The sequence below is a fragment of the Lipophrys pholis genome (genome assembly GCF_963383615.2).
Source record: "Lipophrys pholis genome assembly, chromosome: 2".
Classification (NCBI taxonomy): domain Eukaryota; kingdom Metazoa; phylum Chordata; class Actinopteri; order Blenniiformes; family Blenniidae; genus Lipophrys; species Lipophrys pholis.
Genome location: NC_137636.1, coordinates 3,610,634 through 3,626,520, shown reverse-complemented (window position 1 = coordinate 3,626,520; position 15,887 = coordinate 3,610,634). Strand labels below are relative to the sequence as shown.

The window sequence follows — 15,887 nt, the reverse complement described above, 5'->3', positions numbered from 1 at the left end:
GCCTCCCTGCAGTCTAAACCCATAGCAGCTCAACTAAGAACACGGTCCAGAGTGAGCTGAACCAGTCCTTAATATCAAACTAACCACTGTCATTCATCCCAGTATAGACCCATGACACATGTTTCCCCTTCAGTCAGTTCTTCAAAAGAGGACGAGTTACTTCACTGACATATTGGTAGAAGACGATCCGTCTGAAGTCCACTCAAATCTGAGAAAATAAGGTCTTTTCAAAACGTGTCCTTCGTGCCCTTACACAGATGCAAAGGCCTCTGTAAGACATTCACACACACACACACACACACACACACCTTTATCTTCGATGAAGACAGTCTTTGAAGATCGGCTTGTCAGAATTGAGATCTCAAGTTCTTAAAGTACTTCTCTCTGAATTTTCTCCAAATATATACGTATATATATTAAACCTATCTGTGACTTTCTGCAATGTCCTTCCGTCTGGTCAACTCTTTCAGCTCCTCTCCAACAAAATAACAAAGTTCGAAACCCAGAAAAGTTACAGTATGGACCAAGTCTCCTTCAGCTTAAGACGAGGTTGTCGTGTTCTGGTTGGATAATATGAGATTAATGGGGTCTTTAAGATAAGATGAAGCCGCTTTGAGACTATCTATTTTGAATGTAATCCAATAAATAAATATCAACATTCAGCGTGTAGCTCAATGTAAAGTTAAATACTTTAGTTACGAGGTGAACGTTCGTGCCCACAGGATCCATTAATTTCTGGCTTCTCATTCAGTGTCTATGTGAACCGCCCCGCTGGGTGCGCTGTGCTGAGTTTTGAGCTGCGTTGCTTTGCGTCGCTCCGGAGCTTTCCCTCAGCTGGTTGCATAAAGTCGAATCCTTCTTTATGCAAATGAGCAGAGGTCCGACGCATGGACATTGAACTTCCTGTTGTGGAACCAAAATGACGACAAATTAAAAAAACTGCTCTGCTTATTTGGGTCATTCCACAATTTTAGGTCATTCAGGCTATAAAATCTTTAAAATGTAAATCTTTTCTTGTTCACTTTTCTGCTATGTATTCATCAATAATGGGTAATAAACTCTGAAAATCTTGATTGGCTCAGCTCAGGCATCAAAGTCATAATTTTAATGACTTATTTACTTTGTTATTCGCTATATTTGGTGCAATCACAGTAAACAGGATTGCAAATTAATGCTCATGGTACCTTTTTCTCAGTGATAGAAACCAGATCTCTTGCTGGCTGTTACGTAAATGTGTAAAGAAAAGAAATATTGTTTTATCCTCATAATTTGCATCACAGTGTTTCGTTGGGTAGAGAGACATTCAAGCAAGGCTGACAACATTATAAAAACATGAACAGTTTGAAGAGAAGACCTACCTCTGCTGTACCCTTGCTGTAGGGAAGCTGTTTGTCATTTGCATTGCGTCATGTGACTCACTGTCTTCTATGCTAAGAATGTTCTCGTAACAGGGCTCCATGCACGTTGACACAGATTCCTTCTATTAAATCTGCATTCTGTGATCTGATCTCTCCATGTAAGTCACACTGAATTAACTTTCTCGTTCTATTAAAAACTACATGTTTGATGGTGATAAAGCTTCATTTAACATGACCTTCGAAGTTATTCACACGTGTTTTCATGCCAAGCTTGGAAACGGCACATTTCTACATACCTTTACATCAGCCATGTGAGGTTGTGCCTGTTATTGTGATTCTTATCGTAACGTCAGATTCCTTTGATTAGCACAGGCTCATTAAACAAAACAGTCCTCTGAGAACTCATTACGGATGCCAGCTAATTATCATGTGACAGAAATGATTCATGTGCATATCATCTTTGTCTAAGACGACAATCCATTGATTTGTGGTCTTTCATCAGTCACTTCAATGGAGATCTCTATTTATAGCCTGCCTATCCAGTTGTATAATTATTAGTATATTGTAAAGAGCGCATTGATAAAACTTCTTAAAAAACCTTTCCGTTATGTCATTCCTTATCAGGTTTTGCCGGATAAATATTCTGATGTCGTTTAACTTCAGGCCTGTAATTGGGTTGTCTTTTATTTCTGGAATGATACCGCATGGTGGAGTTAATGTGCAGCCCATAGTTATGCTCACACGTGATAAAAGTAGAAGAGGTTTTTATTTTTTTTATTTATGTCAATAAATTTTCATTTATTTTCTTCATGAACATGAAATTATGCACCATATGGTGGTCCCTCTTCAGAAACTTTTTATTGAAGCTATTGTCTTTATAATATATGTCAAGTTCCCTATTAAATAAATTAAATTATAATATCCAGCGACTGTTCTTGTTTTGGGAGTTTTGCATTGAGTCAGGTTTTCTTGGTGATTGCACATAAGATTTTAATGAAGTATGAGTCTTCTCTCATCACTATGCAGTTAGGCCCTGTTTACACAACTTTTATTTTTTTTTACACTTTCTTAGAGTTTTGACTATGGTGCATGGAGCCTAACGGCTCCTAAGGTGGAACTTTTTGAAAACGCTTGGGTTCCGTCCTGGTTACACCGCGGAAGAACTGCTACTGGCCGCATGCACAACAGTGGTAGTAAATATTTCTTCAGCACATGCTCAGTAGATGGACAGTACAACGTTTGACCAGAGTGTCATGACCCCCAGTCCATAGTTGACAGTCAATGTGTGTGCGTGGTTTCATTACAAAAAAAACCCGAAAAAACAGCAGCACCCACTAGTGGACCAACATGGTAACTACATGGTTTCCATGTTTCTGCTTTGTCCGTGTAAACAGACATCCTTTTCAAAACGCTGCCCTGAAAACATCAATAAAACAAAAACATAATACACAATGCCTTTTCACTTGAAATGTTGTCGTGTAAACGGGGGCCTCGGTTGAATAGAATACACACAAAAATGAATTGGATGTGTTTTTGCCAGTGAGGTAGCTTTAGTCACGGATAAGTTGAGTTTTACGAGGCCTGTGAAAAAAAATTGAATGACAGGAGGAGACCAGAATGAGGGAATCGCCTCTGATGCGTAACACTGATAGAAATAAGAAGCTGAAACAAGAAGAAGTCGTTATTAGACTGTCGGTAATCGTTCGCCACATCTCTCATTGAAAATATATGATTTCTCTCATTTTTTTACCCCCTTCAAAGCCAGTTCATTACCGTTTTCTGCCCGGTTCCTTCTGGGGCTTGAGCTGTATTGATGTGCCTCATACAGCGTCTGTTACATGAGTGAGGATTATTCTGGCCACAGCACGAATGAATCAATCAATGCTCACTGATACGCTACAGCTTGATGGAATTGTATTTGTGCCACAATGCGCAGTGTGAAATTTGGAGAACAGGAAAGAAAAAGAAAGAAAAAAAAACACTTGAGCAAAGAAAAACTTAATCTGAGCAAACAAAAATCGATTCTGTGCTCAAGGAAAATATTTTTACGTTTGCAACAGTAATATGTGTGACGTCGAGACGCTCTAAAATCCAATGGCAACTGTCCCCTGAAGACAAGTTTCCGCTCTCCAGAGGTCACGAGGACAAATTGTTGGACCCGTTGATATTGATCGAACCAAACACCAAATATGTAATGGAAGAAATATACATTTATTTGAAAGCACATAACTGAACCAATACAAAGAAAACTGTACAAAATTGAATATGTACCAATAATAGAGGTAAAGAAAACTCAGACTAAACTCCTGCTGGTATTTTGATGTCATTGATTTGTATTTGATCCACGCCAGCAGGGACACTGAGCTCCTTCCTGTTTGACCGACAGCAGTATTTTCCTCGGTGGCTCCACGAGGAGACGGCATGAGAAAACTGCTGCATCCGAGTCGTCTCGCAGCACGAATGTCTCATTACTTCTCTGAGCTCAGTAAACCTCTAGGAAACATCAGATGTCGTCGCTGAGTCGTCACTTCCATCGCTCCTCTGTATTTCATATTTATTCATGCGGTAGTTTCTTTGACCTCTTCACTGCACTGTTCTGGTCTTGTACAATGGTTTTTAGATATTTCATTTTTTTATTTTTTTAACATTCTATGACTTTGTACTGTAATTTATAGGTTGTAATATATTTAAATTTATAGAGCGCTTCAAAATAAAATGTAAAATATTTACTTCTTCCTCCCCATGTGTTAGTGTTAGGGTTAGTATATGCATATGAATGTATATTAGTGTAAATAGATAATATTTTTTGTTTTTATGTTTTTGTATTTTGTTTCATTATTTCGTTTGTAACATGTTTGGAACAAATTAAAAATTTACAATAATTATGATGAGTATTACTTGTATAACGTTTTTACACAATTTCAACAGATCAACAGTACTTGAAAATGTTCTATTTAATTGTAATTCATTTTTCTCAGTATGTATGCTGCTGTTCTGCATTATTATTGAGCTTATTTTTTGTTGTTTTTCATTTTTACAAATCTTTTTTTTTCTACCCTCGATCTCCAGTGTGACTGTGTGCTGAATAATCCTTTTAATTATGTGTGCATGTATATATATATATATATATATATATATATATTAGATTTTTTTAAACTAATTTTATAATGAGATGACTTGAGGCATTTTTATACTTATACTTTATACTTATAATGATCATCTCAAAGCAACAATAGTTTATTTTGAATAGAAATGTAAAGAGTGGCGTCGTTTGTGTAACAAAGGGACCTTTCTGTTGTTTTCCCTCAGGATTTCTATTTTTAACCTTCCTCTCTCTCTCTCTCTCTTCCTCTCTCTCTCCCTCCCCGGCAGCCGCGGCTGGGGCTCATGCCTGGACGACCCCCCAGTGAAAGACCGTCTGTCTGTGACTTCGGTGCCCCCCGGGGTTCTGTACAGCGCCGTCCATCAGTGCCGGCTGCAGTACGGACCCGGGTCTCTGCTCTGCGACGACATGGACGTAAGAATCACTGAAACTGCACAAATACATGTTGTTGTTGTTTTTTTTTTTCTAAGGAGAGACTCAGATTGTTTTGTTTGAGATTGGGATGACCTCCAATGGCGAGGTCAGCGTTCCAGTCTTGCCTCCTGCTTTGTTGCCTGCTGTGTGTGTGAATGCTTGATAGCCGAATGTGATTGAAACCGTAAAACACTTTACGACCATCAACATGGGAAAAAAAAGTCTGAGGGAATTCAGTCCATCCACCATTGAGATGGCGTGTGACTCACTTTTCCCCTTGTTGACTTCTTTCGGTGTTTCTTTCGTGTCTTTTGTCCTTGGTGACTTTTTTTTTGCTTTGCTTTGCTTTGTGTTTTCTTTCTTAACTTTTTCTTACTTGTAGGAGTTACTTTTTGACTTTGATTGTGCGGAAGCCAAAACATGCTCAATCAACAAATTCCGCCATTGTTTATGAGATCCATTTCTCGTTTCTCCTCGTCATCATTGAGGCGGAGCGTACATGCTGGCATCCAGATCGTTCCTCTAATCTGATTGGCTGCCCACATGTCCCACCGAGCCAATTCGTTCTAAGCATTGTTGGAATTTAATGCATTAAGTTGGGGGTGTAAAAATAAAGCTCGTGTTCCAATTACAAGCCTGCGTGAGGCTCCAGTCTGGCCAAACTACCAAAAAAACGGTGAACAATTTAAAGAAATCAAAAAAGTTCTGGACACAACACTGAGACCCGAGCTGAGATTTCAGTGATGCTGCCATGAAAGCTCGGTACCTCGTCAAACTAGCCTCAAAGCCATGCCGTTATGGTGAATTGGTAAAAACACCCAGATTGCATCAGCTATAGGACAAGTGTTTTTGGACATTTAAATGTATTTTGCAACAGAAAGTTTAATTAAAATTAAATTTATGTTGATTATTTCCACTACTAGTTGTTTTGTTTTGGTGAAAATATAGACATCATCATCATGTTATACTCTGTGCCATAACAAAGAAAAACTTTATAGATTGCATATAAAAGTTATTATTAATGCTTTCAAAATTGACACATAATGTGGATTAATCCATCGTCATGATTGAAAATTGTTAAAAAAAAAAAAAAAAAAAGGTTTTTAATACAATCAACCCATCACCCACCAAGTTTATGCAAATATGGGGCGGGGAAGTAGACGCTTCGCAAAAGTTTCCTTTCAAGGTCTGAACTCGCTGTTGTAGAACCAAAACGACCACAGATTCAACAACTGCACTTATCTCTCGCCTCAGATGTTTTCAGAAATCTTTTAGCTGAACTGTTTTATGAATAAAAGAGAATAATAAACGAAAAAGTTTGCGACAAAGAGACGCGTCTTCCTGGACAACGTCAACAAGTCCGGGCAAAACATTATTGTGTATAAATGTTTGTTTTGAAAAAGAGAGAAGTTTTTTGTTACCATAAAGTGTTAAAGGGGTTTAATATCTCGTTAAGTGCAGATACATTCCCCTTTTTCCTTGAGTCTGCAACTCATGCAAAACGAAACACAATTAAAAGTTAATGTTAATAATAGTAGCATAAGTAATAAGTAAGTAATAAGTATAATAATAGTTAAAGTAATATTTAATAGGGAAAAATATAAATGAATCCACAGCAACCCTGTGATTAATTAATAAACAATTTTACCTGCCTAGCCCCTCAACTAAAATGTGTTTAACACCTCGCATTCAACGATAACAACAGGGAATGTCGTGCAAGTGACTGATAACTATTCCAAATGTGTCGCCATGATTTGAATTACTGAAGTTTTTGTGAGCTTAATAAATTCCTCACACATAAAAATGAGTGTGGAGCGGCTGCCTCTCTCCCTGTGTCACCGCTTTTACTTTCTGTTGAAGAGGTATTGCATCATCTGCCTTCAATCCTGAGAGACTTCCTCAGATGTGTTCTCCAGCCGTCGGAGCCCGAGCCCAGTAAATTAGCTCGGCTCATATGTAACCTCAGGGACACAACTGTGCCGCTTCCCGCTGCTCTTTACGTTCGCCCCGCAGGGCGCACAGGAACACCGGTATGGAAATTAAGACGGCTGTTATAGAAACACGTTGGTGGCACTCCAGCATGTTCTGGCTTGAATAAGAAAAATAAAAGAATCACTGTCGTCCGATCAATTTGATAAGCTATGAGGCGAGCCAGTAAAACCCAGAAGACGCAGTGATTGAATTTATTGAGAGACGCAGAATATTCACTATATTGTGTCCCGCACACAAGGATTCATCAATCTGCTGTGTCCACAACATTTCACACAAAGATTTTTAATATGCTCTGGGATTGAGTGGACTGTATAGGAGAAAATTATACTGCAAACCTGCAGTGTGTGTCCGCGCGTGTGCGCGTGTGTGTCACGTGGTCATTATGAGTGCTTAACATTAGCAGTGCGTAGCGTCAACACACTGCACTATTCAGACTGTGGGACCGAGCTTCCTGTGTGCCGCCACATGATCCAGCTCGCTGTTATTGAGTGTGTCAGTGATACTTTAATCATGTTTAGTATTTAGCATCACTGATGTGCGAGTTCTGAAACTCTTTAGCGTGTAGCATGTAGCACGGCTCCGAGTTAAACTAATGAGCAACATCAAATGTCTCTGGTGATTAATTTGCTGATGTTGTAGGAACTATCTTTCTCCTCCTCCTTGATGTTTTGTCAGAACATAATTCACAGTCTGTGTTAGTTTTGTCATGATCATTAATATTAAAGAATGTCCAACCCACGGACATCGCTCATGCCCTCCTATCTATTTGTGGACAACGTCGCTGACGCATGACGTCACGTAAAACTTGCCGGCTTGTATCGGAGATCCTTTTTTGAATACGAATACTCCGTGCATAACAGACACTGGTATTGGTGCATCCCCATTTAATGCCAAATTATCTCTGAAATCTGAGCCTCTACAATTAATTAATCATTGTTATTAAATGCAGACATGGTGATGCAGGTCCGCATGTGTCGGGGTCACTGCGTAACAATGGTTCTTAATGGCAGAGAAGCACTGAGCTGTGGGAACGTATCATATTAACAAGTCATTACCGCCAGAGTTGACCTAAGCAGACTGAGTTCTGACCTTTACAATGTTTAGTTCTGTTGAAACAAGTCTAATGAGCTAATCGAGGCTTTTCCCAGTAAATTAGATACTTTAAATAAACCCAGACAGACACAGCGTGGCGACGACTTTATTTTTCATTGTATTTCTTCTCCATCCATCCATTTTCCTGATCCAACTTTAGAGTCACAAGGTTCTGGAGGTCTAGAGGTCACACCCATGGTCACTTTCACTCCCAATAGCCGTTTAGAAAACATTTAAAGCCCAGCCCAGTCCACAGGTTTCACGAGACTCCCACAGATACGAGCGTTAACGACAAACAAAATCTATATCACAGAATCCACAGTGAGCGACAAATAATCGAGAGACGATGCCCCAAGTGGTTAAAATAAGGAATAGCGGCTCGGCCTAAATCTAGCAGGTAATTGGTAATACAGAAAAAGTGCAGTGAGAACTCTTGAATCTCATGACCGCCAGACTCAAGCCAACCAAGCAGATGACAGCTCAGCATCAGCAGCAGCAGCACAGGGGTGTTTGTGTTTGCTCGGACTGAGCAGAAAAAAAAAAGCTGTGGACAATAGTGAATGGATGTGAATCTGAATGCATGTCTTGTCAGCTCCACGGACCCTGCTGAGGAGCTGAGCTGAATTTATACTCACTGCTCAAGTAAAACTCACATCTCGTGTCACCGGTACTGACAACGTGGATCACGTCTACTGTGATCCACGTTGTCAGTCCCGGGGGGGGGGGGGTCTGCTCTGATGAATCATCAGAAGATTCAGGAAGATCAACGCTGGAACCGATTTCAGTATTCAAACTCACTGCTCAGGAATCCTGTAGACTTTGTGTTAATGCGTACATGATTTCTGATCAGAGGTTTTACACACATTAACCCGCCCCCGCCCCCACACACCCCCTCGCCCCCAGCGATTTCTCTGTGCTGTAAGCAACTTTGATTAAATGCATGCAAATAAGAATAAACCCTTTTCTTCAATTACAGCTTTGACGTTCAGAAGGCTCGTGTAAGTTCTGTTTACGGTCTGACATGAATAAATCACATTTACAACATGAGCTTAATTAGACTGTACAGAGGAGGAGCACATGCAGCTATTTCTACAACCATCAAGCTTCTGTACAAAGGAACATCATGTAAAGTGGCAGTTGAAACAGACTGGTCACGCCATGTTACGCTTTGTGAGGAACAACATTAGAGTACACAGATTTACAGCCTCATTAGATTGCTGTTGAACACACTGAAAATGTACATAAAACTCATATAATGCCTCCTCGATAACGTATTTGAGTTATTCCTTGTAAACAAGCATGTTTGCTAAAGTTCTTTGTTTCCCTAAGGTGTTATTCTCTACTTCCACCCCAGTATTCTTCGATATTATGAAGAAAGTAAATCATTGTGTACAACACTAAACAGAAGGTATCCTGTTAAAAAAAAGGTTTTAGGTGCATGTAGCGCAGTCTAATGCTGAAATACTTTCCAGAGGGGCCACATTCATATTGTCCAGGGACTTGGTAGTTTTATAGTTGACAGTTCGTGTACCGTGTGGTTTTATTGCAAAGACAAACAATAGTCACCGCTCTTGGCCTGGCGTGCTCAATACGTCCTTTTCATCGTCTTTGCCGCTTCAATAACTTTTCAAAACGTTGCTGTGTAAGTGTGAAATGTTGTTGGATATGTTTTAACTTGAAACGTTGTCCAGTGAGCGGCAACCTGAGAAGGTCCCGCAGTGTGAGCCACTGAAGTGAGGACCTGAAAAACTAATGAAGGGATGATGAATCCGGGCTTATGCATCTTTCTTTGTGGAGTTTGAATGTTCTCCCAGTGCAGCAGGGATTTTCTTACTTCAATTTAGGAACGTGTTTGAGGCTAAACGCTGAGTTAAAGTACGTGGATGTGAGTGTTTGTGTCTGTGATGTGGTTGTTTCCTCATAGGCGCCATTTTCACGACACTGTTTTGTGTTCACACAGCAACGTTTTGAAAACAATGTGGTTAACAGTGTTGCCACAGTTACCTTGAAAAAAAAAGATTACTTATTACTAGTTACTCTTTTAAATAGTAACTTTGTTACTTCACTGATTGCTTGTTTTTAAAAGTAACTTACTTAGATTACAAGTAACTTTTTAGTTACTTTCTGCAGCTCTCGACAACACCCCCCCCCACCCCCCACGATCTCAACCGGTTTTACTAAAAACTCTGCTGATCACTGCTTCCTGCACCATGTTTATACATATTTTAACCTTTGACCTTCATTCTTTCTTATATTTATATCTGACTCACGGTTTTATTGATTGATTGAAAAATGGGGACGATTTCCTGCCAATATACCTTTTTGAAAATAGTGTAACATCTCTTCAGTTGTTTTATGATTGCAGTGTTAAGGTTTATTGATGATGTTTGTTAGTTCCAATTCTTTTGTGTCACCTGAATGCATCGTTAGAGCGAGTTGGCCTGTGATTGGCTGAGAGTGGAGAAGTGGGCGGGTCAGGTGAGCGTGCAGAGTGTGTGTGTGTGTGTGTGTGTGTGTGTGTGTGTGTGTGTGTGTGTGTGTGTGTGTGTGTGTGTGTGTGTGTGTGTGTGTGTGTGTGTGTGTGTGTGTGTGTGTGTGTGTGTGTGTGTGTGTGTGTGTGTGTGTGTCTCGGTTTGGAGGAGAATGGAGGAGCGGCCCGGTTCTGTTTAATAATAAAGCAGCTTTGCAAGAAACTCGTCCTGCTGGACGCTGCAACAGTAACGCGCAGTGATTTGGATAAGTAATCTGATTACTGGTTTGGAAATAGTAACACATGAGATTACTCGCTACTGAAAAAATTGGTCATATGAGAGTAACGCGTTACTAATTAAGGCGTTACCGACATCACTGGCAGTTAGCATGCCAGGCCACTAGTGGGTGCTGCTGGTTGTTTTTTGTAATGGAACCACACACGCATAGGCACAGATAACAACATGATATTAACATTAACAATGGGAGCACATGGACATTCTAGTGGACAGATGACCAAGTTGGATTGGTATTACGGCCACTGTTAAAATAAAACTACCAAGTCCAGGAGAATGTGGACTGGGAGTCTCGAACCTCTGGAGGAAAACACTGTTGTTGTTGTTGTTGTTCTTATCAGGGCTCAGATTTAGTTGAGGCTTCACCTGAACTCTTTCTCCTCTCAAGCTGATGAAAGACCTGGTGGATATTTGATGTCTTCATTGGACGGTTGAACGATATTGGAGGAGTTCCTGCATTTATCATTTTCTTTACTACCTTGAATCTTCCAGAAGAAGAAAAAAAAAATCATGTTCCCAGTTGGTATCTTTAATCTGGAGATGTTTTGACTTTAACTCATGCAGCTCAAACTTTAACAACGTGAAGTCAAACGACTCGGAGAACCTGTTTGATCTCTCTTGCGTCCCCCTGAGGGAAACACCACCTCATGCTGTGAACCACGGCACAAACCCTTTCCATCTCTTGAAGAATTGAAACGTACTCTAGTATAACCACCGTTACATAGTGGTGGGGGGGGCGTGTTTTCTTTCTATCTGAGGTCTGACGCCTGGTTGATCTGAATCTTCTGTCCAGGTGCTGCTTCCTCTCAGGTTTCACACGCAGCCTCAGAGCTGAGGTACCTTTTGAGGTATTTGGCTGTAAGTGGTGAGCAGAGCTGCATTTTGCTGGGATTGTATTGACAGGAGAGTCTCATCGGATCGCTCAGGTGTCTTGGTTCAGGGGATTACGGAGCGATGGGGATTTGGGAGGGTTTCTTCTTCGATTTGTTTGTTTTGTGTGCATGACGGGATCGGTCTCGGCTTACCTCTCCAAGGGTTCAGAAAGCTGCAGACCTGCTTTTTTTTTTTTTGGAAACAATAATGTTGCGACACAGTGCCTCAGCTGTTTGCTGTTTGTGTGGATTCCTCCAACGCCACAACTGATTATTGGTTTGTTAGTTTTTGTTTCATTCATTGACTAAACAAAAAAAAAGCAATTCAATATAAATGAAAACTAAAGTTTCCAAAGTTCTGAATGAATGGAAGAATAAACTCTGCCCCTTTGTACCAAACAATCATTTTACGATCAACATTAAAACAAACAAATTGACTCTAAAGGTGGCCTGACAGCGACTCACAGTCATCTTATTCATTATCTAGATTGTTCCATAAATTGAACCCTTTCACAGAAATGCATCATTCCATGAATTTTGTCCTAAATCTTGGTTTCATGAAAATCTCTGTTCATTTTAAGTCATATGTACTTTTTCTTTTTGCAACTCTATTTTTGTCATTGACCAGTAAAGTGTCTTTATGAGCTTCATACATAATTTAATATATTATTTAATCTTTATACATTAATTATATATAATCTACTACACCTTCAAACTTCAATAATTGTAACTGAATGATTTATGGTTTGGATCTCTATATTTTCTTCAACTGATTATTCTCATGGCTCTTCTCTGTAAGATTAAAATTGACGGGATGTTTGTCTTACGGCCATTTCCCCAAAATCCAGCACAGTCGCTCAGATATGGAACAATCAGAGAATTGGTCCGACTGTTCCAGGACGTGTGGTGCCGGAGTACGCAGCGCCGCCAGAGACTGTGACAGTCCTGTGTACGTCTGAAGAATTATTATTATTATTATTATTATTATTATTATTATTATTAGTGTGTGAATGCTTTGATCCCCCCCCCAAAAAAGAGAGAGAATTGGTTGTCACGTTGGAGGTTCAATCTCCTGTGTGTCTTTGGGTTTTTAATGGGAGGTTGAGCGCCTTGCATGGCTGCTGCAGCCATTTGTGTGTGCGTGCGTGCGTGCGTGCGTGCGTGCGTGCGTGCGTGCGTGCGTGCGTGCGTGCGTGCGTGTGTGCGTGCGCGTGTGTGTGCGTGCGCGTGCGTGCGTGCGGAGAACACACTATAACCATTAACAGCGGGAGAACACAGACATTCTAGTGGACAGACGACCGAGTCAAAATAAAAGTACCGAGTCCCAGGAGAATATAAACTGGGAATCATGACACTCCTTGTTAAAACCTTGTTATTGCTCTTCTACTCCGTGGCGGGCCGTGCATTTCAGACCTCGGCCTTTACTAGTGCTCGGTATGTTAAAACAAAACAAAAACAATGTTGTCATGCAGAAATGCAGTGTAAAAAAACCGTCGCATCACAGTTCGATGCTCGTGTCATAAATACCTTTACAGATTAATCTAATCCTGGGTGTACGTCTTGGTTGAAGCAGCAGTGTGATCAACACGTATTTTATGCTGCAGGCGCCTTCAGAACAAGACCGTAAAGGCCTCAGGCAGATTTCTTTACCCTGGCAACAAGTGATGAAATGTGATTGGTTCAAAGCTTCATTAGGTATCATCAAGCGGCGCAACTGAGAGAGAAGCCATGGAAGGAAGCGGACAGACCATTTGGACTTAAGCAGCACAAGTATTCATGTACGAAATATAATTAACATCAGTCTGTGCTTCAGATATTTTTCTTGGGCCTCGAGAGAAGACGAGCCACTGCTGCTCACACATCTGCAGAAGAACTGTTCACTACGCTTTGCATGCGCAGTAGCGGCATTTCTGAAAAGTTGCACTTTCCCCGTTCCGCGGAGGAGGAGATGTCAAAGCGTCTTAAGTGGCTCGAAGCACTGCTGTCCAAGCAAACACCCAAAACGCAACAGAAGTTTAGCGTTCTCTCTTGAAAACGTCGTGTATATGCGGCCCGAAGCAAAGTCCATTTACACTCCCAACAATGACAATCTGTCCAGTTTCTCAGCATCCTTTCTCCCTTTTTCACTTAAAGATGTTGCCGTTTTTCAAACAATTTTCTAAACAATTTCCTGTCTTTAAATGTGACCAGTTTGCGCCGTGATCGCCTCCAACACTGCTCGCTTATATAAAGTAGTATAGAATATAGATGGATGAATATCCTGCAAACATTCAGAAATGTCAAGAAACTGGGAATAAGCTTGGACCGTTTCACCGATGGGCCTTGATAAACATGTTTGACCTTTCTGTGTTATCAGAACCAGATTACCACCTCTGGAGGAAATGAACGTCTCCTGTTGGTCTTTTGCCTGGTCATTGTCGATCTGAACACCGTTTATGACCTGCCTTTGCACCAATGCAGTCAAGGCAAACTCAGCTTCTTCCCGTAGAGTAAAGCAACATGTGCTGCGCCTCGCAGACTTGTTGTTTGAAAAGTTTTTTGGGAAAAGTTTTGCTGTGTGTGTTTGAGTGTTACTAGCCAGAATGAAGAGTTTTATTCTCTTTATTGTTGATGGTTAAATGAAGAGCTCTCGTGTCAGATAGAGGCATGAATGGACTGCATCCAACATGTCATCCAGCAGGCACTGCTGGGGGTAGAGGGGGTGGGGGTGGAGGGGGTGAATCATTAATAATTTGTCCATCGATTGATCCATCGTCTACATGGGGCTGCAGTGGACAGGAAAGAGAGTCTCCCCCAGCCCTCCCAGAGCAACATGAACCGACCAAGAGATAAAATCTCTCCAGCAGGTCCGAGGTCGATATCTGAGCCAAATAACAGGAATCAACATCCTTTTGAATCCCAGTGGGTCTAAAATCAGAGAACATAATGCGTCCTGCAAAACCTGTATTAATCATTTTCTCATATTCCATTTTTCTTTCTCTATTTTGACATACCTATTGCACACGTCCTCAGTTTTCCTGCATTGTTTTACATGCACGTTTTATGTAAGTGTAACCATGAGAGGCACATATGGGTCACTTGGTTAAATACGTGTAACTCCACAGTGGGGAAAATAAATTGTATTTGGGCAGCAAATTCGATCTGGGCCTCAAGACTTGCAATGTTAATGCGGCCATAGTTTCTGAACATGAAGACTGGAGACATGTCCACTAGACATCGTGTTTGGACTCGTTATTTGATGAAGGTTATAAATCTCCTGTCCACGTCTACTGTGAGGGATTATTTACACCGTCTGGGCAATAGCGAATGTGAGATAAATTGTTGAAAATCTCAAAGGTCCTGAGTATTGACTGATAAGAAAGAGCAACTAAAAGTAAAGAAAATAAAAAATACACACATATATCTGGCATGGTGTCACTGATAGAGCACTTCATATGGGAACCTACAGAAAGAGGGGCACACTGTTGAACATTATGGGATTTGGGAATATGGGAAGTGCCGTATTTGTCTGTCTTTCCTTACTATTGTTCTGCTTCTGGACCTGAAATGTGTATAAGATGTGAGTGAGCATTCTCAGTAGGTACAATACATCACCTATTAGACACCACAGTGATTCTTCATGTTTTTACACTCTGTCCTTGACATTGGCCTGAACACACATCTTCAGAAGCAATGGTTTACAAAGGAAATACGAGGAATAGTTATCGTTTATTATATTCCAGCAGCAGCTTCATAAGCGACACTAAAGGTCACCCTGGCAAAGTTCCACATCAGGAAGCCCGAATAATGACGAATAACTGATTTTTTTATAATGAATAATTAAATTTAAGTATTTTTCTTTCAAGTTTTTTACTATTATTTGACAGATATATTGAAAGTCATGGAATTTTCAAAAAAGAGAATCATTATTGTTCAAGTAGGGATTCACCGATTTATTTCTTTTTTTAAAGTACAAGTACTTTGAGCAACTTGCCGATACCGAGTCCCGATAAGAGTACTTAAATGTCATAAAGCCTCATTTATACTCTATACACAAAAACGAGGTTGCTTGCTCATGTGGATTCGTTGGGCTTCTCTGTAAGAACTCTGTAACAGTTACTTTGTTGTATTGGTGAGATATAAATAATATAATAATATTGAATTGAATAGATAAAGGCTATGTGTTGCCGTGAACCACCTCTCTCTGCTTTCCTAGAACGTGTGCAGCACTCTGTGGTGCACCGTGGGAACGACCTGCCACTCCAAGCTGGACGGAGCCGTGGACGGGACGAGCTGCGGCGACAACAAGGTG

General features: G+C 40.5%; 1 protein-coding gene across 1 annotated transcript in view; it reads left to right on the top strand.

The window, feature by feature from the left end:
* The window catches only part of adamts7 (a disintegrin-like and metallopeptidase (reprolysin type) with thrombospondin type 1 motif, 7), a gene marked incomplete at its 3' end in the record, with an annotated part of 103,775 nt that overhangs the window by 54,195 nt on the left and 33,693 nt on the right, over positions 1–15,887 (top strand). The window contains exons 9-10 of the mRNA XM_080458043.1: positions 4,731–4,875; positions 15,792–15,884. Coding sequence (XP_080314169.1) covers positions 4,731–4,875; positions 15,792–15,884 — 238 coding nt within the window. The remainder of the gene's footprint in view (positions 1–4,730; positions 4,876–15,791; positions 15,885–15,887) is intronic.